The following is a 20,256-nucleotide window of genomic DNA, read 5'->3' as shown; positions in this document are numbered from 1 at the left end:
TTGCATGTTTGAGTTTGCATGTTTGAGTTTGCATGTTCTCGCCATGTCCGAAGTCATGCAGTCAGATTAATTGGAGATACTAAAGTCCCCCAGGAGTGTGTGTGTGAATGTATGTTTGCCCTGTGATGGACTGGTGACCTGTCCAGGGTGTTTCCTGCCTTTCGCCCAGTGAATCGTACTCACCGTGAGGTAAAACCGACAATGAATGAATGAATGAATTTTTCCCAAACACAGTCAATCAGACAGTGCATGGTAAAGTTTTGACAGCAATGTCGTTTGAGTCCACTGTCTCCAAACATAGGCAGCTTTTTCTACAGAACAAACTACTAAAAACAAAGTCTGTTTACATTCACATATTCTATCCAATAATGCAAATGTGTATAATCTGCTCTTATATTATGTCTGGCATTCATGTATACTGTAAATCCCTAAAGCTGTTGTAAATGAAACATTGCACTTTAAAAGCAAAAGGAATAATAAAATGGTCAACAAGAGAGCTAAAACACTTCACACTAAAGATGAAAACCAAGTGCAGTAACAAAGAAAGTAATCTTAAATATGACCACTGGTATTAGAACAAGTAAACCATGTTGAGGGCACTGGTACAGCTGATATAATGTTTTTTTGTCTTTCTATCAATCATAAAACACCAGCCAATCTCAGGCATTTGGAAGCTCATGATATATTGATCTACCCAATGACATTGCAGGTAGCTAGCCTTATGTGTCCTAGAGGAAGCAAGTGCTAGACTTGGTCCCTCCCTTACTGGTGCTCATCATGTGACGTGGAGACTTGAGTGTGTGAGAATTATCAGGATCTAAATTAGGAAGAGAATAAAGTAAAAAGAAAAAAGAATAAAGATAAAATTATTTCTGTCTGATCTTCTGATCTTTAACTGGATAGTTTCACATATTTACAGCCATGTCTGCTACATACACCCACAGCACCAACTATAAAATTACATATGTTTTTCTCAGCTGGGAATAAATGTGTAACAGATAGGCCTAAGGAGGTGCCTGGTGTCCCCTCTCTGAGACATTGACATTTATTTATATAACTTGCCTGGTAAATGATAGCACAACATTATGCTCTGAGAAGCCTGTTGGAGATAAGTACAGCAAAGCTGAAGGAATAAACATGAGAAGTCGTAGTAATTCTGGAGTTAAACTTGACAATTATGCACGAATGGTCACAAAAACCATCCTCTGTCACCAGGTAAGAGAATGTGCCAAAAGTAGATGCTTTTCTTTCTCTGTGGGTCTCAAAAGGTCGAAATTGATTAATAAAGTACTATTAAAACTATGGGCTAACACAAATGTTACATTTACACATGTATGTGTTGTTTTTGTGTTACATAGTGCATTCTGGTAATTGTTATAAGCAATAATACAATGGCATTAATATGAAACTATAATGCACATATTTACGTCTCTTTATTTAATTTGGGTCGAGTTTTTAGGCACTATTTCTAGTTTTTGTTTAAAATGACTTTTTACTTTTTAGTTTTTTTGACATTTTAATGACAAATATTTTATAAAGACAGAAAAAGAGAGTAGCTGTCTTTACTTAGAATACTCTTGAGTTCTTCTCTGGTGTTTTTTAGGATCCAGTGACAGGGTTGCTTTCCGGTAGTGCTGATCTGCCTCACAGCTGGGTGCGAGACAATGTTTACAGCATCCTTTGTGTGTGGGGTCTAGGTCTGGCGTACAGAAAAAATGCTGACCGAGATGAAGACAAGGCCAAAGCTTATGAGCTGGAGCAGGTAGAAGATTATGTGGCTTCATTTGTGTGCTGTCTGTGGTTAAAGACAGATTATAACCATTTGAATAGTTAAAAGTACACTGTTTTTTTTCTTCAACATTCAATGATTTTTTCTCTTTTAAAAGCACCTTAGTATGCAAGTTCTGATGCAGTTGAAGACTTAATTTGGTGTTACACATGGCTGACACAAGCCAAACCATTAATAAATGGTTTAGTTACATAAATGTTGACCAAAGCATATTCCTCCCTCAATTGATGTTTATGTTTCTGGTCTTAGTCCCTAAACTAGTTTTGACCAGTGTTCCCTAATATTGGTACTGTCTCAATCTTAAATGTAATTTGTTTTATTCCTGTATTTTTATCATAGGTCTTGAACCACAACCAATAAATTGATGCATATATTTTATGATGAATTTCTCCTGAACCAGAAATGACACTATTTGACTGTACTTATATTTAATGCTTATTGTCTAACCTTATCGGTATTTATGTTGTGACAAATAAAAAAATAAAAAAATAAAATAAAAAAACAGCAGTTGCTTTCACATTGTTTTAAAAACCAAAAAAACTACATTTATGTTTGTGATCTTAGATTTTTATGCTGCCATATCCAACTGTAACACATATTAGTGTAAATATTCAGTGGAATCATATATTTTCAAAGTACTCCAAACTGTATTATTGTGTTAGTTATATTTTGATTCATATGGGTTGGTCTGTTCTTGATCTTTAATGAGACTGTCTTGACGTTGTTAGCTGGCACTACTTGCCAAAGCTGGGTTGCTCTATAAAAACACCAAAACCTTCTAATCAGTCAGAATTAGGAATTTAATCATGATTGCTGTTTTATGTTTAATTTGTAAAGATGTAAACTATTTATAATTGTAATATCTACACCATGTCTTCAAGTGAGAAGGGGAATGTACAATTGGAAATGCCAAAGGGCAAACTTCCCAGTTCAGCTTTCACTTTACATTATGCCGGCTGAAAGGGGTATAATGTCAGAACCAATGCTGCTCTCTCTCTCTCTCTCTCTCTCTCTCTCTCTCTCTCTCTCTCTCTCTCTCTCTCTCTCTCTCTCTCTCTCTCTCTCTCTCTCTCTCACACACACACACACACACACACACACAGATGTTTTCTCTCTCTTTGTAAATGTAGGTTGGTAAATGGGTGGGTGTTTAGTGGGTCAGCAATTCATTTTAAATGTTTGTTATAGAATTATAGACAAATTATTCCTGATCTGTTGTTCTGTCTGTCTTCTTTTGTAGAGTGTGGTTAAGCTCATGAGGAGCTTGCTGATGTGTCAGATGAGGCAGGTAATTACCTCCCAAGAGGAAAAAGCACCCAGAAAGCAGGGCTATTTATGGCCTCCAGGACTCTGGATCAGCAATGACCATGGCATAGTCGAGCAATGAATGAACATTTTATTGTTGTAAAGCCCTAAACTATTAAGGTTTTATCATATTTTAGAATGTGAATATATATGCTCTAAAGCAAAAAGTTTATATTATATAGTTTCTATTGGACAGTATTTATACATCTCCCAGTCTAGTCATATCTAATCACCTGATTTGTATTATGGCCTCTACTTAATAGTAATAGTAATATGTTTATCTTGCAATGAATACAGCCTAATGTTTTAAACCAGTGGTTGAAATCCTGATATGTATCCATAGCTGGACAAAGTGGAAAAGTTTAAGTACAGCAAGAGCATCTCCGACTCTCTGCATGCCAAGTACAATACGGGTACTTGTGCCACTGTGGTGGGGGATCACCAGTGGGGACATTTACAAATAGATGCAACATCCATCTTTCTACTCTTTCTGGCACAAATGACAGCTTCAGGTCAGTTTGTTCTTCCTAAGCTACACTAGAAATATTTTTCCTATGTTTACAGCCTGGCTTTCTCCCAAATTTCAAAAGCACATCTGTAATTGGACTGGTGACTGTAAATGACATCTAGTTTTGAAGGAGTAAAAAAGTATCTGTAAAAAGTCTGTAATACTCTGGAATAAAAGAGCCCATTGTGTAAGCACTGGGTACAATGCAATAATACACACGGTACAGGGTGCCAGCCCATCAAAGGACACTACACTTATCTCAGACAATGTAAAGTAGCCAGTCCACCTAATGGCTGGTTACTGGGAGGTTAGGGTGTAGCACCACCTAAAATAAAGGTAATGAATATAATTTAATGCTGAGGATTGTGTAATTGTGCTTTTAGGCTAAAAACATTAGCCTGTGAGAAGACTGTAAAAAGCAGATTGTAATTGACATTTAGATATATTTGACCCATTTGCTTAAGGCCCTCAAAAATAATTAGCCAGCCCTGGTCATATTGCATCATCATAACATTAATGAACTCTCACAGTTAATTAATAATGCATCATTAATGTAAAGAACATGCTAAACTATTTAAAAATAGTAAATGTGGGTCCCGATCATACCAAGTTTCCCAGGACCCATGTTGCTGTGTTGCACCCACTATACCTGCTGTGCCACCATGCCGAATGCTATTTCAACAGGTTTTATTTATATTTGGTTTCTGATGTGCAGGACTGCACATTGTGCACACCCGTGATGAGGTGGATGTTATCCAGAATCTAATCTTCTACATTGAATCAGCATACAAAGTAGCGGTAAGTTTTCAGAGCAACTGTAAAAATAAAAATTCACTTGTATAATTGTAAAGATGAGTGATTTTTACTTGGGATGGTGTTTAGGATTTTGGAATGTGGGAACGAGGAGAAAAGACAAATCAAGGCATCCCTGAAATCAATGCCAGCTCTATTGGAATGGCAAAGGTAGGGTACTTGGTTTATCACAAAAATATTGCACTGAATGACCAAAAATATTGTATATAGACACACCCATTGCTTTCAACTTTGGGGCAGCAGTTTGGAGAAGACCCTTTTAAATTCCAATTTGACTGTCACCCTGCACACAAGTCCATTCCATAAAACATAGTTTAATCAATTTTGTGTGTAAAAACTCCAGTGGTAAGTCCTGACATCAACCCCAATGAACACCGTAGGAATGCATTGGAACACAGTTGCAAGTCATCAATGCATGACCTCACAAATGCTCTTGTGAATTAATGGGCGCAAATCCAAGTCACACTTAAAAAACCTTGTGGAAAACCCTCCCAGAAGAGTGAAAGCTGTAATTGCCTCTTTATTATGCCCACAGTTTTGGAATGCTTATAATCAGGTGCCCACATACTTTTGGCTGTATGGTGTTGTTGAAACTGTTATTTGGGCTTAATATTGTTAAAGATCACTGCATAAATATATTTACCTGATCTGTTATCATGAAATATGTAGGCAGCTTTGGAGGCCCTGGATGAACTGAACCTTTTTGGTGCCAAAGGTGGACCCGAGTCTGTTGTTCACACTTTAGCTGATGAGATACAGCGCTGCCAGGTAAGGGACTAACTTTTTTGCTACATCACATAGCATAAAAGAAAGGAGGAACTATTTTACTCATACAGAAATCAGCATTTAAACATTTAAAACTGCTTTAAATCAGACACAGTGCTAGGTTTTCGGCCATGCTCTTTTTAGGTCTCACTACCGCGTATCCATTCAAATCAGTGATCTGACTAGGCCACGCCAAAATTTACATTCTGTTTACAAAGCCATTTCCAGAACAGATGGAACAGAAGGAAAAATGTAAATAAAGACACAATAACAATTCCCAAATCAACAGCACAAAGACACAATATGTATTGTTTTTGCTAATCAACTTTATTATATATATAAAATGCTGCTATGTCTGCAGCTTCTATATAAGTTGATTAAAAATAAATATTTTTTAATTAATATTAATAATAATACATTATTATTATAACAATTTATAAAATAATTATAAGAATTAATAATAATATAATAATTATAAATAATTATAATAATTATTTATTAATTAATAATAATAATTTGAATTAATTAACCCCAGTTTAATTTCAGAGGCTGTTTTAACAATGAGTAAAAATACTAAAAAAGGACAAATACTTCCAAATAATATTTATATGTATCTTCTCACCTGTGGATCTACTACTAACGTGCAATTTTAAAATATGTGTGTTGCCTTTGTTACATTTAAATGTTAGAAATGTTTGACTCTTGTATTCAGAGTAAGAAATGTATAAATGTGTGACAGTGTTAGAACTACTAAAATATTTTATTTTGAAGTGGTAGATCAATAGTAGTTATCTATTTTAAAATAAAAAATTTTGAAATACTTTAATTATGAGGCATTTCATTCCTTTCTTTCTGTCCCTCAACAGTCTATCCTCAACTCCATGCTGCCGAGAGCCTCCACATCTAAAGAGGTGGACGCAGGAGTCCTGTCCATCATTTCATATCCAGCATTTGCTGTTGAAGACATGAATATAGTGAACATGACTAAGGAGGAAATCATCTCGAGACTGCAGGTGATCTAAATTCTTAATCTTCAAAATAACAGAATGTCTTTGTCTTATTTATTAACCACTTCATCCTGATCTGAGTCAAAGACAATAATAATTGCCAGTACATTGCAGGGCATTACATTCTCACCACTACACGTTTCACACAAAACCCAATATTGAAAATTACAGCCATGCACATTTATTATCATGAGCCTTTTTATAGCTATTTTGATTATTTACTTTTACTAACTGCTTTAACCAGTTCAGGGTTTGTGGGTCAGGACCAACCAGAACACATAAGCCAGAAGGTGATCAGTCACCATGTACAGGGTGGCAATTCATCAAAGGCCATCAGACATTCACCCATTCACTCACAACAATGGGGGAGTTTAATATAGCCAAGCCTTAAGCTAGTTTTTGGGACAAGGACAACAAGGACACACAAAACTGAAGAACATACAAAACTCAAGATAAAACCCAGTGAACCATCAATATCTAAAAATATGAAATGTCAGTCATGTTTACCTGTTATTACAGAGAGCCTACTGTCTTGCAGTAGCATTCAGGTGTTCCAGAGTAGGAAGCTTTGGGTACATTTTTTTGGAGAAAACACTGAAGAAGGGATAAATCTGAGCTAACATTCATCAAAATGCCTTTATGTTATGTGCAAGCTGAATTCTTTTGCTATAGTTCTTTATCTTCGTAATGATCTGCTCCCTTCACAGGGCAGATATGGATGCTGTCGTTTTCTTAGAGACGGACACAAAACTCCCAAAGAGGTGAAAATAACAAATAATAAAGCAATATCAGCTGCATTTATGTAAGAGGTAAAACTGTATTTAAAAGATGTATATCTACATGTTTAAATATAATAATAATAATAATAATAATACTTTCAATTTATATAGCGCCTTTCAAGATACCCAAGGTCGCTTTACATCAAACAATAAACAGTTCAGTGAGGTACAAAAAGAAAGCATAGTTAATTGAAGAGATGGGTTTTTAACAGAGATTTAAATTGTGGAAGTGAAGAGACAGAGCGAAGAGAAGAAGGGAGAGCGTTCCACAGAGTGGGGGCAGCCACACTAAATGATCTGCCACCCAAGGTTGACAGCCTAAATCTAGGTGTGGCCAGCAGGCCAGCATCGGAGGACCTGAGTGAGCGACTGGGTATGTAAGGTGTCAGCAGATGGGAGAGGTAGACCGGGGCAAGTCCATGAAGGGCTTTAAAAGTAAGGAGTAGTATTTTAAATTGGAGGCGTTTATGCACAGGGAGCCAATGCAATTGCTCCAAAACCGGGGTGATATGGTCGTGTTTTCGAGTGGATGTGAGGATCCTGGCCGCAGCATTTTGAATAAGCTGTAGAGGGCGTATCGACTTGTTAGGAAGACCATAGAGCAGTGAGTTGCAATAGTCCAGCCGAGAAGTAACAAAAGCATGGACCAAAAGCTCTGCTGTCTGAGGTGAAATCATGGGGCGAAGACGAGAAATGTTACGTAGGTGGAAGTAAGCAGACTTTGTGATGGAGCGGATGTAGGGCTGAAAAGTTAGGAGAGGGTCAACTGTCACACCAAGGTTCCGTGCAGTAGCAGCAGGAAAAACAGAGGTGTTCCCAATGAGAAGAACAGGGCAAGAGAAAGAGGAAAGTGCAGCTTTCGAGCCAATATACAGAAGCTCAGTTTTATCGGTATTTAATTGAAGATAATTCGCCCGCAGCCATAGGATGAGATCTTGAAGACACCTGGAGAGGGCAGTAGGAGGAAAGGGATCAGAGGGCCTGAGGCTAAGGTAAATCTGTGTGTCGTCCGTGTAGCAGTGGAATTTTAACCCGTGATTTCGGAAAATTTCACCCAAGGGAGAGATGTATAGAATAAATAGCAGTGGTCCAAGGACCGAGCCCTGAGGCACACCCTCAAAAATAAAATATAATTATTAAAATATAATTTTATTACTTCTGTCTTTGTAGGATCCCAATCGTTTATACTATGAATCATCAGAATTGCAGCTGTTTGAGAACATTGAGTGTGAATGGCCATTGTTTTGGACATACCTCATCTTAGATGGGCTTTTTATCAACAGTCCTGAACAGGTGTGTATTTTAGGCAAACATCTGTATATTTATCTTATTAAAACTAATAAAACTTTTGCTATTTTGTTGTATTATAGGTACAGGAGTACAGAGATGCCTTAGATGGAATTCTCCTAAAAGGAAAAGATGGTTTGCGTCTAGTTCCTGAGCTTTACAGTGTTCCTCCAGATAAGGTATTCCAAATACTGAACAGTTTGCTCATTAGTATGGAGGGGTGTCCAAACCATTAATACTGTGACAAAATGAACAAAATATGTGTACAGTTAAAATAAAAAAGTGGCTTTACATGCCTGAAGAAATGCCCCAGCCTCAGCACCATGTTGGTAGTTGTGGTACAAGTGGGTACTTATGGGTGGGAATTGGCAATGACTAATTTGGTGGAGAATGTGCAAAACACTCCTGGTTTAATTAAAAAAATGGCTAGGGTTTGGACACCTCTATCATAACTTAAAAGCACTTTACAGAATCAAGGTTTTATTCCAGTATACCTTGAACTCTAACCATGTCTATTTTTTTTTTATAAAGGTGGAGGTGGAATATGCCAATCCTCACACTGTGGAACGAGTGCCAGTTGGCAGCTGTCCATTAAAATGGGCCCAGTCTCTGTACATATTGGGTAACTTACTGGCAGAGGTAGCGTAACAGAATTGCGTGTCCCAGTCTCACACTTATGTAATTATGTCTATGTTTCTAGTGATGACGTAAGAATATCCTTAATATCCTTGTGTCTTTTTTACTAAAGAATAGTGCAGCTGTGCACAAAAAAACAACGACTAAATATTAATAAGTACACAGTGTTACTGATGCAAAGCACCAGTGTGCCAAAGAGAGTAGCAGTAACCTGCCAGCTAAATTATAGCTATAAATCAAGCTTGAATAATAATTTTTAATTATTAAAAAGTTTAAAAATATATCAATATTAATAAATATTATTTATACTTTAGACATTTTAGTATAAATACCTTAAATATATATTTCACTGTCTATATTGTTTCCTACAGTGTGTTTACTTTACATTTTTGGTTTTAGCACAGAAATTTAATAAAAATTAATTATTGAAATTAATTTCAATAAATGTAGGTAATGAGAATGTTAATTTATAACAATTGTACATTTTTGTAAATCTTTCTTTAATGACCCAGACAATAAAACTGCCAGCCAACCCTTGTATAATCAGCCCTGCTGTTCTTCCCTTGACCTCAAGTCACTTAATAACTAGATCTCTCAAACTATACGCAATCTAGGATCTACTTTACATCAGTTATTATGCATGCAGTCTACGTAATATTATCCTAAAAAGAAACACATATGTAATGATTACAAATTCTTTATTAAGCATGTTTATAAGAATATTACATACATGTTGAACATAATTAGAACTTGGTCAACTGTTTCTAAAGCATCCAGCTATTAATAGAACCCAGCAGAGAACTAGACCCCTGTTAGCAGAGGTTTTCTATCTGATCATTGATACACTGCTTCTACACACTGCTGTCAATTATTAGTAAGTGAAATAATTAAGTATTTTAAATCATCTCAGGGGTTCCTGGCACCTGGAGAGATTGATCCACTCAACAGACGCTTCTGCACCATACCAAAGCCTGATGTTGTGGTTCAGGGTAAGAGGGACATACAATAACTATATTTCTGAGGAAATGCTGTGCAAATTTTATTTGTGGCAAATTTGTGGCATTTTGTAACCCATAAAAATCTGTGGTTTGTTAATTCCCTTAAACATTTATTTAAAGTAAAAGAAAAGTTTTCCAATGCTTTCACTGAAAACTTCCATAAAACATGGTTCATAAAAACATCGTTTCAAGATAAACTTTCACTTGCAAAACAGCAACAATTAATATACTCCAAAACACATATGCCCAAACAATGTAAGGTAAAATGTCTCCCATGTCCCATCTTTTTTGAGCGTGAATCCCAGATTCTTCGACTTTTCACAACTTTTCTGGAATGTTCTTTTTCAACTGTAGTTTATCATTGTAAAACTCCCATAATTATCACATTTTTTTCATAGTGTCAATCTTAGCAGAAACAGAGGAAATCAAACAACTTCTACAAAACCACAGTGTTGAATCTGAGACCCTGGAGAACATTCATCCTATCAGAGTTCAGCCTTCTCGAGTTCTTAGTCATATCTATGCCAGACTTGGTAAGCTAAATGCTAAGTCAGGAAAAATGAAAATTTGTTTAAACGGTCCCTGTGATATGTACATTGTACACTGGTCTTCTTAAAGGACGCAATCAGAAACTAGGTCTCACTGGGAGGCCGTACAGACGTATTGGTGTTCTAGGGACGTCAAAATTCTACAAGATACGGAACACCATCTTCTCCTTCACCCCTCAAGTGAGTCAATCTTACAAATTGGAATCAGCTGGTCATGCAAAATATATATAAAAAGGTTTTTTGATGACAGTGTAAAGCCTGATTAATTCTAGCAGCTTCCAATAGATGACTCAACTGTCATGCCATACATGTCCCTTTTTAAATGGATGAAAATGACTTCAAATGCATATCAGACACATGTGGAATTCGTCACTGCTATAAATAAGTATAACTGTATACAGAACATAATGGTATCAACTGTGCCACTAAGTTCTTTAGACATGATTTAATTTTAGCATGTGGGCATCATGCATAAAAGGGCTATTTCAGTTTCAATATATTTTAGAAGTGTCCCTTTCTCATCAGTTTTAATTTTTCTCTTGTATGTAGTTCATCGACCCCCAGGAGTTTTACCTGGCCCTGGATAACAAGATGATTGTAGAGATGCTCCGTACTGACATCTCCTACCTCTGCTCATGCTGGAGATCGACTGGCAGGCCTACAGTTACTTTTCCCATCTCACAGAGCATGCTTAGTGAGTGTTTCAGAGCTATGTTAGATTACAGCCCTGCAATGGATTATCGCCCTGTTTAGGGTGTATATGTGTCTTGTACACCTAGTGTTTCCAGGTGACACTGGACTAGCAAGCTGTTAGTTAACATAATTAAAATGAATGAATTCAATTAAGTGTTTTGAAATGTTATGTTTTTTTCTATTAAAGACTTTATTTCAAGTATAGATTTACTCTTATAGAATGATTCATATTGCTTTCATAATTTAATCACTGGCTGAAGGTTTTCATTTCTCTTGACTTCACAGCCTAATTAACAATATATATGATTTATATAATGTCACTGGATTCTATTATTTCTTCTATATTTATCTAAGTTTGTATTTGTCTGCAGCTGATGACCGCAAAGACATTGACCCTGCCATTTTAGCTACCCTAAAAAAGCTAGATGATGGCTACTACGGGGGAGCAAGGTAATGCAGAGAATTTTTATTTGCCTAAATTGCAAACCGTTATGTACACACCTCTGTCTGTATATTTAGGATAAAGACTGGGAAGCTTGCATCATTTCTAGACACGTCCTGCTGTGCTCACCTCACATTCATGGACTGTGGTGAGTGAACTTTATTTACTCCACTTGGTGGTAACTAAAAATACAACATATGGTATGTGAAAGTATGTGGACACCTAACTGACATTTTAGCATTGTTTGATAACCCATTTCAAAACCATGGCCAATACTATGCACCCTACTGCAGATAAAGCAGCCTAAATTCTTCTTTCATACATTTTTTTACTGTACATCACACCTGTTCTTATAGAGGTAGACGACTTGGCAGTGTATCTGGACCAGCTGCTTGCCATTCCCCAGCAGAGTCCCATCAGTGCCACTAAAGGAGGACTCAACCGCTTCAAAGCTGCAGCCAATAAAACTCTAGAGATGCTGTCATTGGTGCACAAAGCCCAAGTCCTGAACATTCACAGTGAGTTCACTACATAAGTTTAGCTTTATTTACTTTACATCTAGAACTGTAGATTAACACACTTTATTTACACCCCTTCACAGATGTGCACTTGTACCTCCCCACTAAACTGTTTCATGACCCACCACCAGTCCTCCAGCTAATAAATAATGAAAGCCAGGTACAGAATTTAAAAATGCTCTAATATATGTATATGTGGAATTTATTTAAATCTATTGTCTATACCAGGGGTCATCAAACTACGGCCCGCGGGCCGTATACGGCCCGATGCTTTAATTTGCCCAGCACCTTTAACCACAGCAGCAATACATGTTGTCTGGCCACTGTTCATCTTCGAACTCACAGTATTATAACGGGGAAAAAAATAACAGAGGAAACAAAAATTGGCCACCCGGAGTCTCAGTAGATTATATGGCAGCGATCCAACGGGTGGCGCTCCAAGCATGAGGGGAGTGATTGGCGCATCAATAGAGAGATGAGTGACCTCAGCCACTGAACTGTGTTGCAAAGCAGTTAAGTGGGATTTCGTTATGAAAATCCTCGTGTCCTGTGTTAATTTTATTAAAACTAATGCTCTTAACTACAGGCAGTTTCAGGAATTCTTGTCTGAGCTGAAGATGTGCTTTACTGAGATCCGCTGGCTGAGTCAGGGCGAGTTTTGAAATGTTTTAACATCCTGCTCCCAGAGATCAACGCATTTATGCGGTCCAAAATCAAAACTCAAGCATATTGTTTAATTTTTATGCTTCTCTTTCCATTGCTCCCCGATCTCAATAAAACATGCACTCAAAGTAACTACCGTTTTCGGGAGCATCTACTTCTGTGTGCAGACTTTTTCGAAGTTGAAACACCTTAAATCTCCAACCAGATCCAGACTCACTGATCAACATTTATTAGCTATTATGACTGGCAGTAACAAATATGGAACCTGACGCTTACTCTCGTCAGGCAAAAGCAGGCTCACAGTTCACACTGATTTTTTAAGGAAACACTGTATGAGGTAGGATAATGGAAATTATTAAAATAAATAAAATTTCTGCATTATCATTATAAACTACAATTATACAAAGCACAGACAATACATCCAGTATACATAGTAAATAGCTTTTTTGGGTGTGTTTACTATTTCACCCGCGGTCCGGCCCCCCCGAAACACTGAAGAACAGTAATCTGGCCCTTCGGTTAAAAAGTTTGAGGACCCCTGGTCTATACTGTCTAACATTGCCTTCTTAAAATTTTTTTTTTCTAATTAGGTTCCTCAAGCGGAGGATGTTCCTAAAATAAACCTACCCAAAGATGTAAATGGTTGTATTGACTATTCTGCCCTGGTGCAGATGCTAAAACAAAGCCTAAACCCCCAAGATCAGGCTGATATCCTTTACATCTTTTATAAAGACAAGTATGAACACTTCACATCACATTTGTTACTGATACCAGTTTCAACCATCATTCACACTTGCAGATTGTGAATTTCCCCACTGTGGGACTAATAAAGGATTATCTTATCTTATTATTAATTTAATAATGTTTTAGAAAAACTTGTCCTGAAACCAAGTAATTACATTAGTTGCAGAAATTATTAACTTGACAACATTGACACTTTTCTTAAAGGTACTTCAATATTTTACTACAACCGTACGTCTTTGCAAACTGTATTTTTTGATAAGTGCTCACCTGACATTTCTGACCTTGTGTTTTTGTTTAACAGAGTATTACATTAGTAAATGCAGTTTTCATATAACATTTAACATATCATTTGAAAATATTTATTATTTCCATTAAGGGCGGCACAGTGGCTAAGTGGGTAGCACTGTCACCTCACAGCAAGAAGGTCCTGGGTCCGGGTCCTTTCTGTGCGGAGTTTGCATGTTCTCCCAGTGTCTGCGTGGGTTTCCTCCGGTTGCTCCGGTTTCCTCCCACAGTCCAAAAACATGCAGCTAGGCTAATTGGAGACACTGAATTGTCCTATATGCACCTAGCCACTAAAATGCACAAACCAGTGCATTGTAGTGCCGGTCCCAAGCCCGGATAAAATAGGGAGGGTCGTGTCAGGAAGGGCATCCGGCGTAAAAATTGTGCCAAATCAATTCGGATCATGATCCGCCGAGAGCCGACCCCGCAACCGAATGGGACAAAGGCAGAGGAAGAAGATTTATTATTTCCATGAAGCTATTTACTGACAATCCAAGTGATATATAATAACTGTATTTCATTTAGGCCTCTGTTTTTATCTTACTTTTGTGATACACATTGATAATATTTTATCTGTTGACAGAGGCATGGACTGGGATACCAGGCTGCATGGGAAAGGCTGGACAGTGAGGCGACTTTTAAGTGACCTCTATGAGAAGGCAGGCAACATGAGACACTGGGGGCTTATTAGAATGGTCTGTGGCATGCTCCGCAGGAAAGTGGAGGAACTGGATGAGGTGACTACTGTGTTGAATCAAACTGCTGTTAAATTGTTTGTGCATATTAATTTTACTCCATGAATAGACTTTTAGTATAGACTAGGCATGTGTAGCTGTGGATGTGGTACATTGACTCTTTTTCTTAAGTTTCTTTAAAATAAAAATGTTGATTGTATCCTGTACAACAGATTGGGTTTTTTGGGTCGCACACCCCAAAATCACCAGTTACAATCTATATGTTACTTATTTTAATATTACTATTCTCTTAATACTTTTTGTTTTTAGGCCTGACATTTATTAAAACCTGACATTTATATTGTAACAGGCTTGTACAGACTTGCTTGCTCACCAGAAACACCTGACAGTGGGTCTTCCTCCTGAACCACGAGAGAAAACTATATCAGCGTGAGTTTGTATACATATAATGTACTAAATGTACTTAATAATGTATGTATTTGACCCTCTTCTGCCTTCACACAGCCCTATGCCCCCAGACAGACTGGCCAAACTAATAGATGAGGCTAGTGAGAACAACCTTACCATTGCAGTCCTCACTCAGGTTAGTTTCCTGCACTATTACCTTTTATCTTTCTTTTTCTGCATATTTTAACCATTCAACTTGTACTGATATTCACGTGTGACTTGCAGGAAATAATGGTGTACTTGGCAATGATCATCAGAACCCAGCCTAAAATTTTCAGTGAAATGTTCCGGCTCCGCATCGGCCTGATCATCCAGGTTATGGCTACTGAACTGGCTCAGTCTCTTAAATGCTCTGGTACCAAATCTGTCCTCCTGTGGTTCTTCACGCACTGCATTATACTGAGAAATTCAACTACTTACTGTAGATCATAGTATATAGCAACCGGCCAAACAAAATCCACAAGCCTGAAGCATAGAGGTGATAGAACAGATAAATGAGCCCACAACATCACAGAAGAGTGTTAGGAGTAGGGGGTATTATACTCTACGCACAGGGCCGGCGCTAGGGGGGGGCTGAGGGGGGCATTGCCCCCCCAAATTGTGTCTTTGCCCCCCCAAGCACAATGCAAGCAACGGCTATTTTTAAAATTATCTCTGAACCAATCACAAAAATGCATTTTGTTTTACAGTGTGAAGATATTTCCTTGCTTATTCCTGATTGGCTCTTTGAGTCATATAAAAATCGGCAGACTGCCCCAAACAGTTCAGTTCGGCAGTATATGTTCTGTTAGTGTGAGCGAGAGGCAGGTATACTGGTAAACACTTTTTTTTTACAGAATTAGTATTCTTTTGTTTTCTTTATATTTTAATTTCCCAATAATATAAATATTCTCACTCATTCCTATTTCCACGTTTGAATATTCTCAGTCTGTGCTGTAGGTACATTTGTCAGCTTTGACTTAAATTTGTATTTAATTTGCCTTTCAAGAAATAGAGTTGTTCTATTAGTAATGGCAATTTAATTAAGGGGGCGTATTAAAATGAAATACAATTAGATAATCTTTTTTCTCCATTTACATAATCAACATGTATTTTTTAATCATTGGGTTTTAAGTTTAAGTTCGAAAACATGCATTTTTATTTCTTTACCTCATACATCACTTTAAGCCAGTATCAATAGCTTGGCTGTCATCATTCATGCACAAATCAAGCCTTGAATATATTTCTGGCTTCAAAAACATGACTATCAACATGCCCCCTCATTAGGTTTTACTGCCCCCCCAAGCAAAGCAGTCCAGAACCGGGGCTGTCTACGCACTTGCCCAAAAAAGAAAAGGATGACCGGTGGCCCCTTAAATAGCCTATTTGACTCAGGCCTTATTGATAACTACAGTGGTTAAAGTACACTGAGTGTTGGTAACTTTCAATAAAAATTGGACAAAAAGATAAACAGAATTTCAACAAACTACTACAACAAACACAATTATACAACACAATTATTTGTTGCCCTGTCCACACACTCACATATTTACTTTTAGGCACAATACAAACACCCAAACATCTAGTTCTCTGGTAACAAATACCTTCAGTATAAATGTACAATTCTAAATGTAGTAAAGCAGATGTAGCCTCACACCACCTGACTCTGTAAGTCTGAATATTATTTAACGTTTAGAAAGCATGTTTTAGTGTTTTTTTTTTGTCTCAGGTGAGGAGGCCACAGAAAGTCTGATGAACCTGAGCCCATTTGAGCTGAAGAATCTTCTTCTACAGATCCTCAGTGGCAAAGAGTTCAGAGTCCAGAAGAGCAGTGAGATATACATTTAGCTTAAATATATTAAAAGGTTGTGCCCTGACTGTATTCAGATATGAACATATTCGTGTTTAAGGGTATATGCCAATTGATTAATTTAATGCAAAATTGTCTTTCTTTACTATATATTTTATTACCTCATTCCATCCTTATGTTTGTTTTTAAATGGGGCAGCTTAGACCTGATTGAAAACTTTTTCCCCTAGAGCTCTATTTGAGAAAAACCTAGCAACCTTGGAGGCATTACATGAACTGCAATTAATAATGTTATAATGTTTTTTGTTTAAACAAAAAAGATATTTTACAATAATTTGGTAAAGTTTAAACTCATTAAATCCCAGGACCAGGACCACAGCCTAATGTACGTAAACCTTCAACTGTACATTTGTCCTACAGTTCGCTCAAATGGAAATGTTGTGACCCCAGCAATCTCTATTCATGACAAAAACAAGTCTGGTTCTACTAAAGATAAATTAAAAGGAAGCAGTCATCCGAAGGCTGACATTAAACTGGTAGGCATCAAGTCATAATTTTATATGTTTACCTGCTCTTTAAGACACTTCCGTATAATCTATGTATTTTGTATATTTCTAGCCCTTATCAGTGCATTCACTGAATATGGATAATGCTGAATCAGAGGTGAGTACAGAATAAGATGATAAAATCCCTAATATTAATAGTTAAGCAACATTTAAATAATATAATTTGCTATAATACTTAAGAAATGTGATGATATTATTTTTTTCTGTCAGAGGTATAGACTACCACCCATTGAGTCATTTCAGGGTTCAGTAGGAACTACAGTGCATGACAGCAAACATGGCCAGTGGCTTCGCCGTCGCCGATTAGATGGAGCGCTTAACAGGGTACCAGTTGGCTTTTACCAAAAAGTCTGGAAGATCCTACAAAAGGTCTGTAACACCACATTACAGAATGCCCACATTTTCACTGTGAAGTTAAATAATATTTTTCTTTTAATCAATAGTGTCATGGGCTCTCCATTGAAGGCTATCTCCTTCCATCATCAGCTACTAGAGAGGTAAGATTATCTTTGTGTGGCTTTGTATAGACTTGTTTGTGTACTTTTGTTTTGCTTTATCAGTTGAATGCTCACTGTTATATTATTTTTATTACTATTATTTAGATGACTTCAGGAGAGATCAAGTTTGCAGTATGGGTGGAGACCGTGCTAAATCGTGTTTCTCAGCCTGAGTACAGGCAGCTGCTGGTGGAGACAATCCTGGTACTGACAATGCTGGCTGAGGTGGACATCCAAAGTATTGGAAGCACTATTCATGTTGAAAAGATTGTGCAAATTGCCAGCGACATGTTCTACAAAGATCAGGTTAGCCATTCATGCTTATCAGTTAAATATATGGATGACTTAGTTAATAAAAGTTACTTACTTGTAAGACACTTTGGCCACAAATGCTCACAGACACACTTCAAAATCACCTCCATGATAAGGCCCATTATTTTGGAATTATTTTGTTCCAACAAGGTCATGGTAAGGTGTCCACAAATTTTGACTTTTAATTGGACATTAAAGAATTTAAGTTGTATTAACACTCAAAAGAAGAAAACATACTCACAAACTTCAAACTGTCTTTTCACATTGTTATTTAGGCTTTGGGTGTTGGTTTCTGCCTTAACTTTAGACTTTAGTCTTAGTCTTGAGCTTTTTGAAGAGAAAAGCATTAAAATATTTTACTTTTACAGCTAGTTCTTCTTTAACTGCACGTTTTTTGTGTTTAGGTAATAACATTTCAAAATTTTCATTTATCTGCCAGTACAAATACTAACAATTGAGTATTATTGGAAATTAATGTGACTGACCTATACTTATGGATTTTCGCCCATGACTTTACAACAGCCTGAAGATAATCGTCCACTTACATGAGAATGCAATTACATTCACGATCACAAAACAAAACAAATAATAAAAATAAACAATAAACTCACTGAGAGGCCGATCCACCAGTTTGGTCTTCCACTCTAAACTGCACTGCGGTGTGTCACCACTAGAGGCCGCGCTTGTTTCAGTTCAGCAGCAGATCAGTTTGATTCAAGTCAGAGGCTTGATTTAGTTCAGTAGCAGATCAAGCCCTTTTCGATAAAAAAAAACGACTCTGGGTATTGAACTGGTTTAGTTCAGGTTTCTTAGAACCTTGGTGCTATTCTGAGAACCGGCCTGCGTTTGCACCAGGTTTTATTGCAACCAAAGATGCGTCATTAACGGAGGGCGCTGCACAACCGAAGTAAACAAGCTGCAGGAGCGCAAAGGACATGCAAACATCTGTGTTGTTGTTACAGATGTTTTTATCCAAAAAGCAAGCACGGATCAACTACTGGTGATAAGAAGACGTTCTCTTTCCTCTTTCCGGCTTGTGCTGGAAAACCAGCTATTCTTTGGTTCCAGCTGGGCACGAACGTTCCCGGTTCGGAACCTGTTTATTTTTGTGAAACTTAGTCGAACAGTTGAAGGTTAGGTTCGTGAACTCAAAAACAAACTGTACAAACAAAAAGAACAAAGTGTACCAGAACCTAAAGCTTGATTTTATCTGGCTTGTCCCATCACCGTGTATTTAGTGGGGTAGTTAGTTAATGACAGGGTTAAAACTCAAGGAGCATATTTCTAAGTTTCTGAAATAGTATAAAAATTTTTACATACACCCCGGTGGTTCAGGCATTTTGTAGCAGATCTTAGTCATGAATCTACTGTCATGTACTTGTTATTTTCTCTGTTTCAGAAAGACCTAGGGGCAGAAGAAACCCTTCTGGAGAGAGATCATTCCACTGGAATCTGCAGGTTACTGTATGATAGCGCCCCCAGTGGCCGCTTTGGCAGCATGACATACTTATCTAAAGCTGTAGCCATTTACGTCGAGGACTTTCTACCAAGCGGTTCCTGCGCACTTCAGTGAGGTGTTTGTTACTTTAACTAATGCAAAGTAGTTACAAGTCATTAAGTTCTGTGTGGTTTATAGCCATGAATGGTATAATCCATTCTTCACCTTAATATCAGTACCAGTCTTGTTAGTGTTTTTACTGTCAGTTTTGCATTCCCTCTCACTGCTTAATCAGTACTATTTGCGTTTTTAGTTTTTGTAAAATGCTGATGTCACATAGAAGTGGAAATGAGTGATTTAAGACATCAAACTCTGGGTTTAGTTAGGCTTCCTGTGACGTCACCTATAAATTACCCTGCATGTTCATAATGTGCAGGTCAGTCCAAAGTTAAAATGTGTATGAAACTATGCCATGTCTGACAAATAATGTTGTGAAAATGGGTTTTTAAACACAGACACAGTCACTTAATCTTTACATGTTAAGCCAACAACTGACAATCTACTTTAATGGCACAGTTATCTGGGTGTGCAACCTTCTGGTATTGAACACTTAATTATGCTATTTTTGTCCAGTAACCTCATAACTCAGTGTCCTACAGTTTCTGCATATTGTACTGTGTTGAAGAAATAGTCAGTATGTTTCTTTTTAAATAAATAAATAAAAAAACAAGCA

General features: G+C 37.2%; 1 protein-coding gene across 2 annotated transcripts; it reads left to right on the top strand.

Annotated features, from left to right (window-relative positions):
• The first annotated feature begins 1,103 nt into the window (after positions 1–1,103).
• Positions 1,104–20,253, top strand: phka1b (phosphorylase kinase, alpha 1b (muscle)). Of its 2 annotated transcripts, XM_063011984.1 has the most exons (32): positions 1,104–1,215; positions 1,604–1,762; positions 3,030–3,077; positions 3,438–3,606; positions 4,318–4,400; positions 4,485–4,565; positions 5,085–5,183; positions 6,047–6,193; positions 6,895–6,948; positions 8,137–8,259; positions 8,337–8,432; positions 8,785–8,892; positions 9,800–9,878; positions 10,286–10,420; positions 10,506–10,615; positions 10,985–11,129; positions 11,500–11,578; positions 11,648–11,718; positions 11,927–12,088; positions 12,172–12,248; positions 13,342–13,487; positions 14,364–14,517; positions 14,825–14,904; positions 14,980–15,058; positions 15,148–15,277; positions 16,631–16,732; positions 17,131–17,246; positions 17,329–17,373; positions 17,487–17,645; positions 17,720–17,773; positions 17,879–18,079; positions 19,485–20,253. In XM_063011984.1, exons 1-32 carry the CDS (start codon positions 1,138–1,140, stop codon positions 19,656–19,658), a joined length of 3,543 nt encoding a protein of 1,180 aa, XP_062868054.1. In that variant the 5' UTR covers positions 1,104–1,137; the 3' UTR covers positions 19,659–20,253. The 2 variants fall into 2 exon arrangements, 1 of the variants encoding a protein (XP_062868054.1); XR_010015031.1 differs by lacking the exons at positions 17,487–17,645; positions 17,720–17,773; positions 17,879–18,079; positions 19,485–20,253 and having other exon boundaries at positions 17,076–17,246.
• The last annotated feature ends 3 nt before the right edge of the window (positions 20,254–20,256 follow it).

This window comes from Trichomycterus rosablanca, chromosome 16, assembly GCF_030014385.1.
Source record: "Trichomycterus rosablanca isolate fTriRos1 chromosome 16, fTriRos1.hap1, whole genome shotgun sequence".
Lineage (NCBI taxonomy): Eukaryota > Metazoa > Chordata > Actinopteri > Siluriformes > Trichomycteridae > Trichomycterus > Trichomycterus rosablanca.
This window is presented reverse-complemented; position numbering and strand designations above follow the sequence as displayed.

Coding starts and splice junctions, on each gene's coding strand:
- phka1b (XM_063011984.1), top strand. CDS start 1,138: ATGAGAAGTCGTAGTAATTCTGGAGTTAAACTTGACAATTATGCACGA. Junction 13,488..14,363: donor TACATCTTTTATAAAGACAA/GTATGAACACTT, acceptor ATCTGTTGACAG/AGGCATGGACTGGGATACCA. Junction 15,278..16,630: donor TCAGTCTCTTAAATGCTCTG/GTACCAAATCTG, acceptor TTTTTGTCTCAG/GTGAGGAGGCCACAGAAAGT.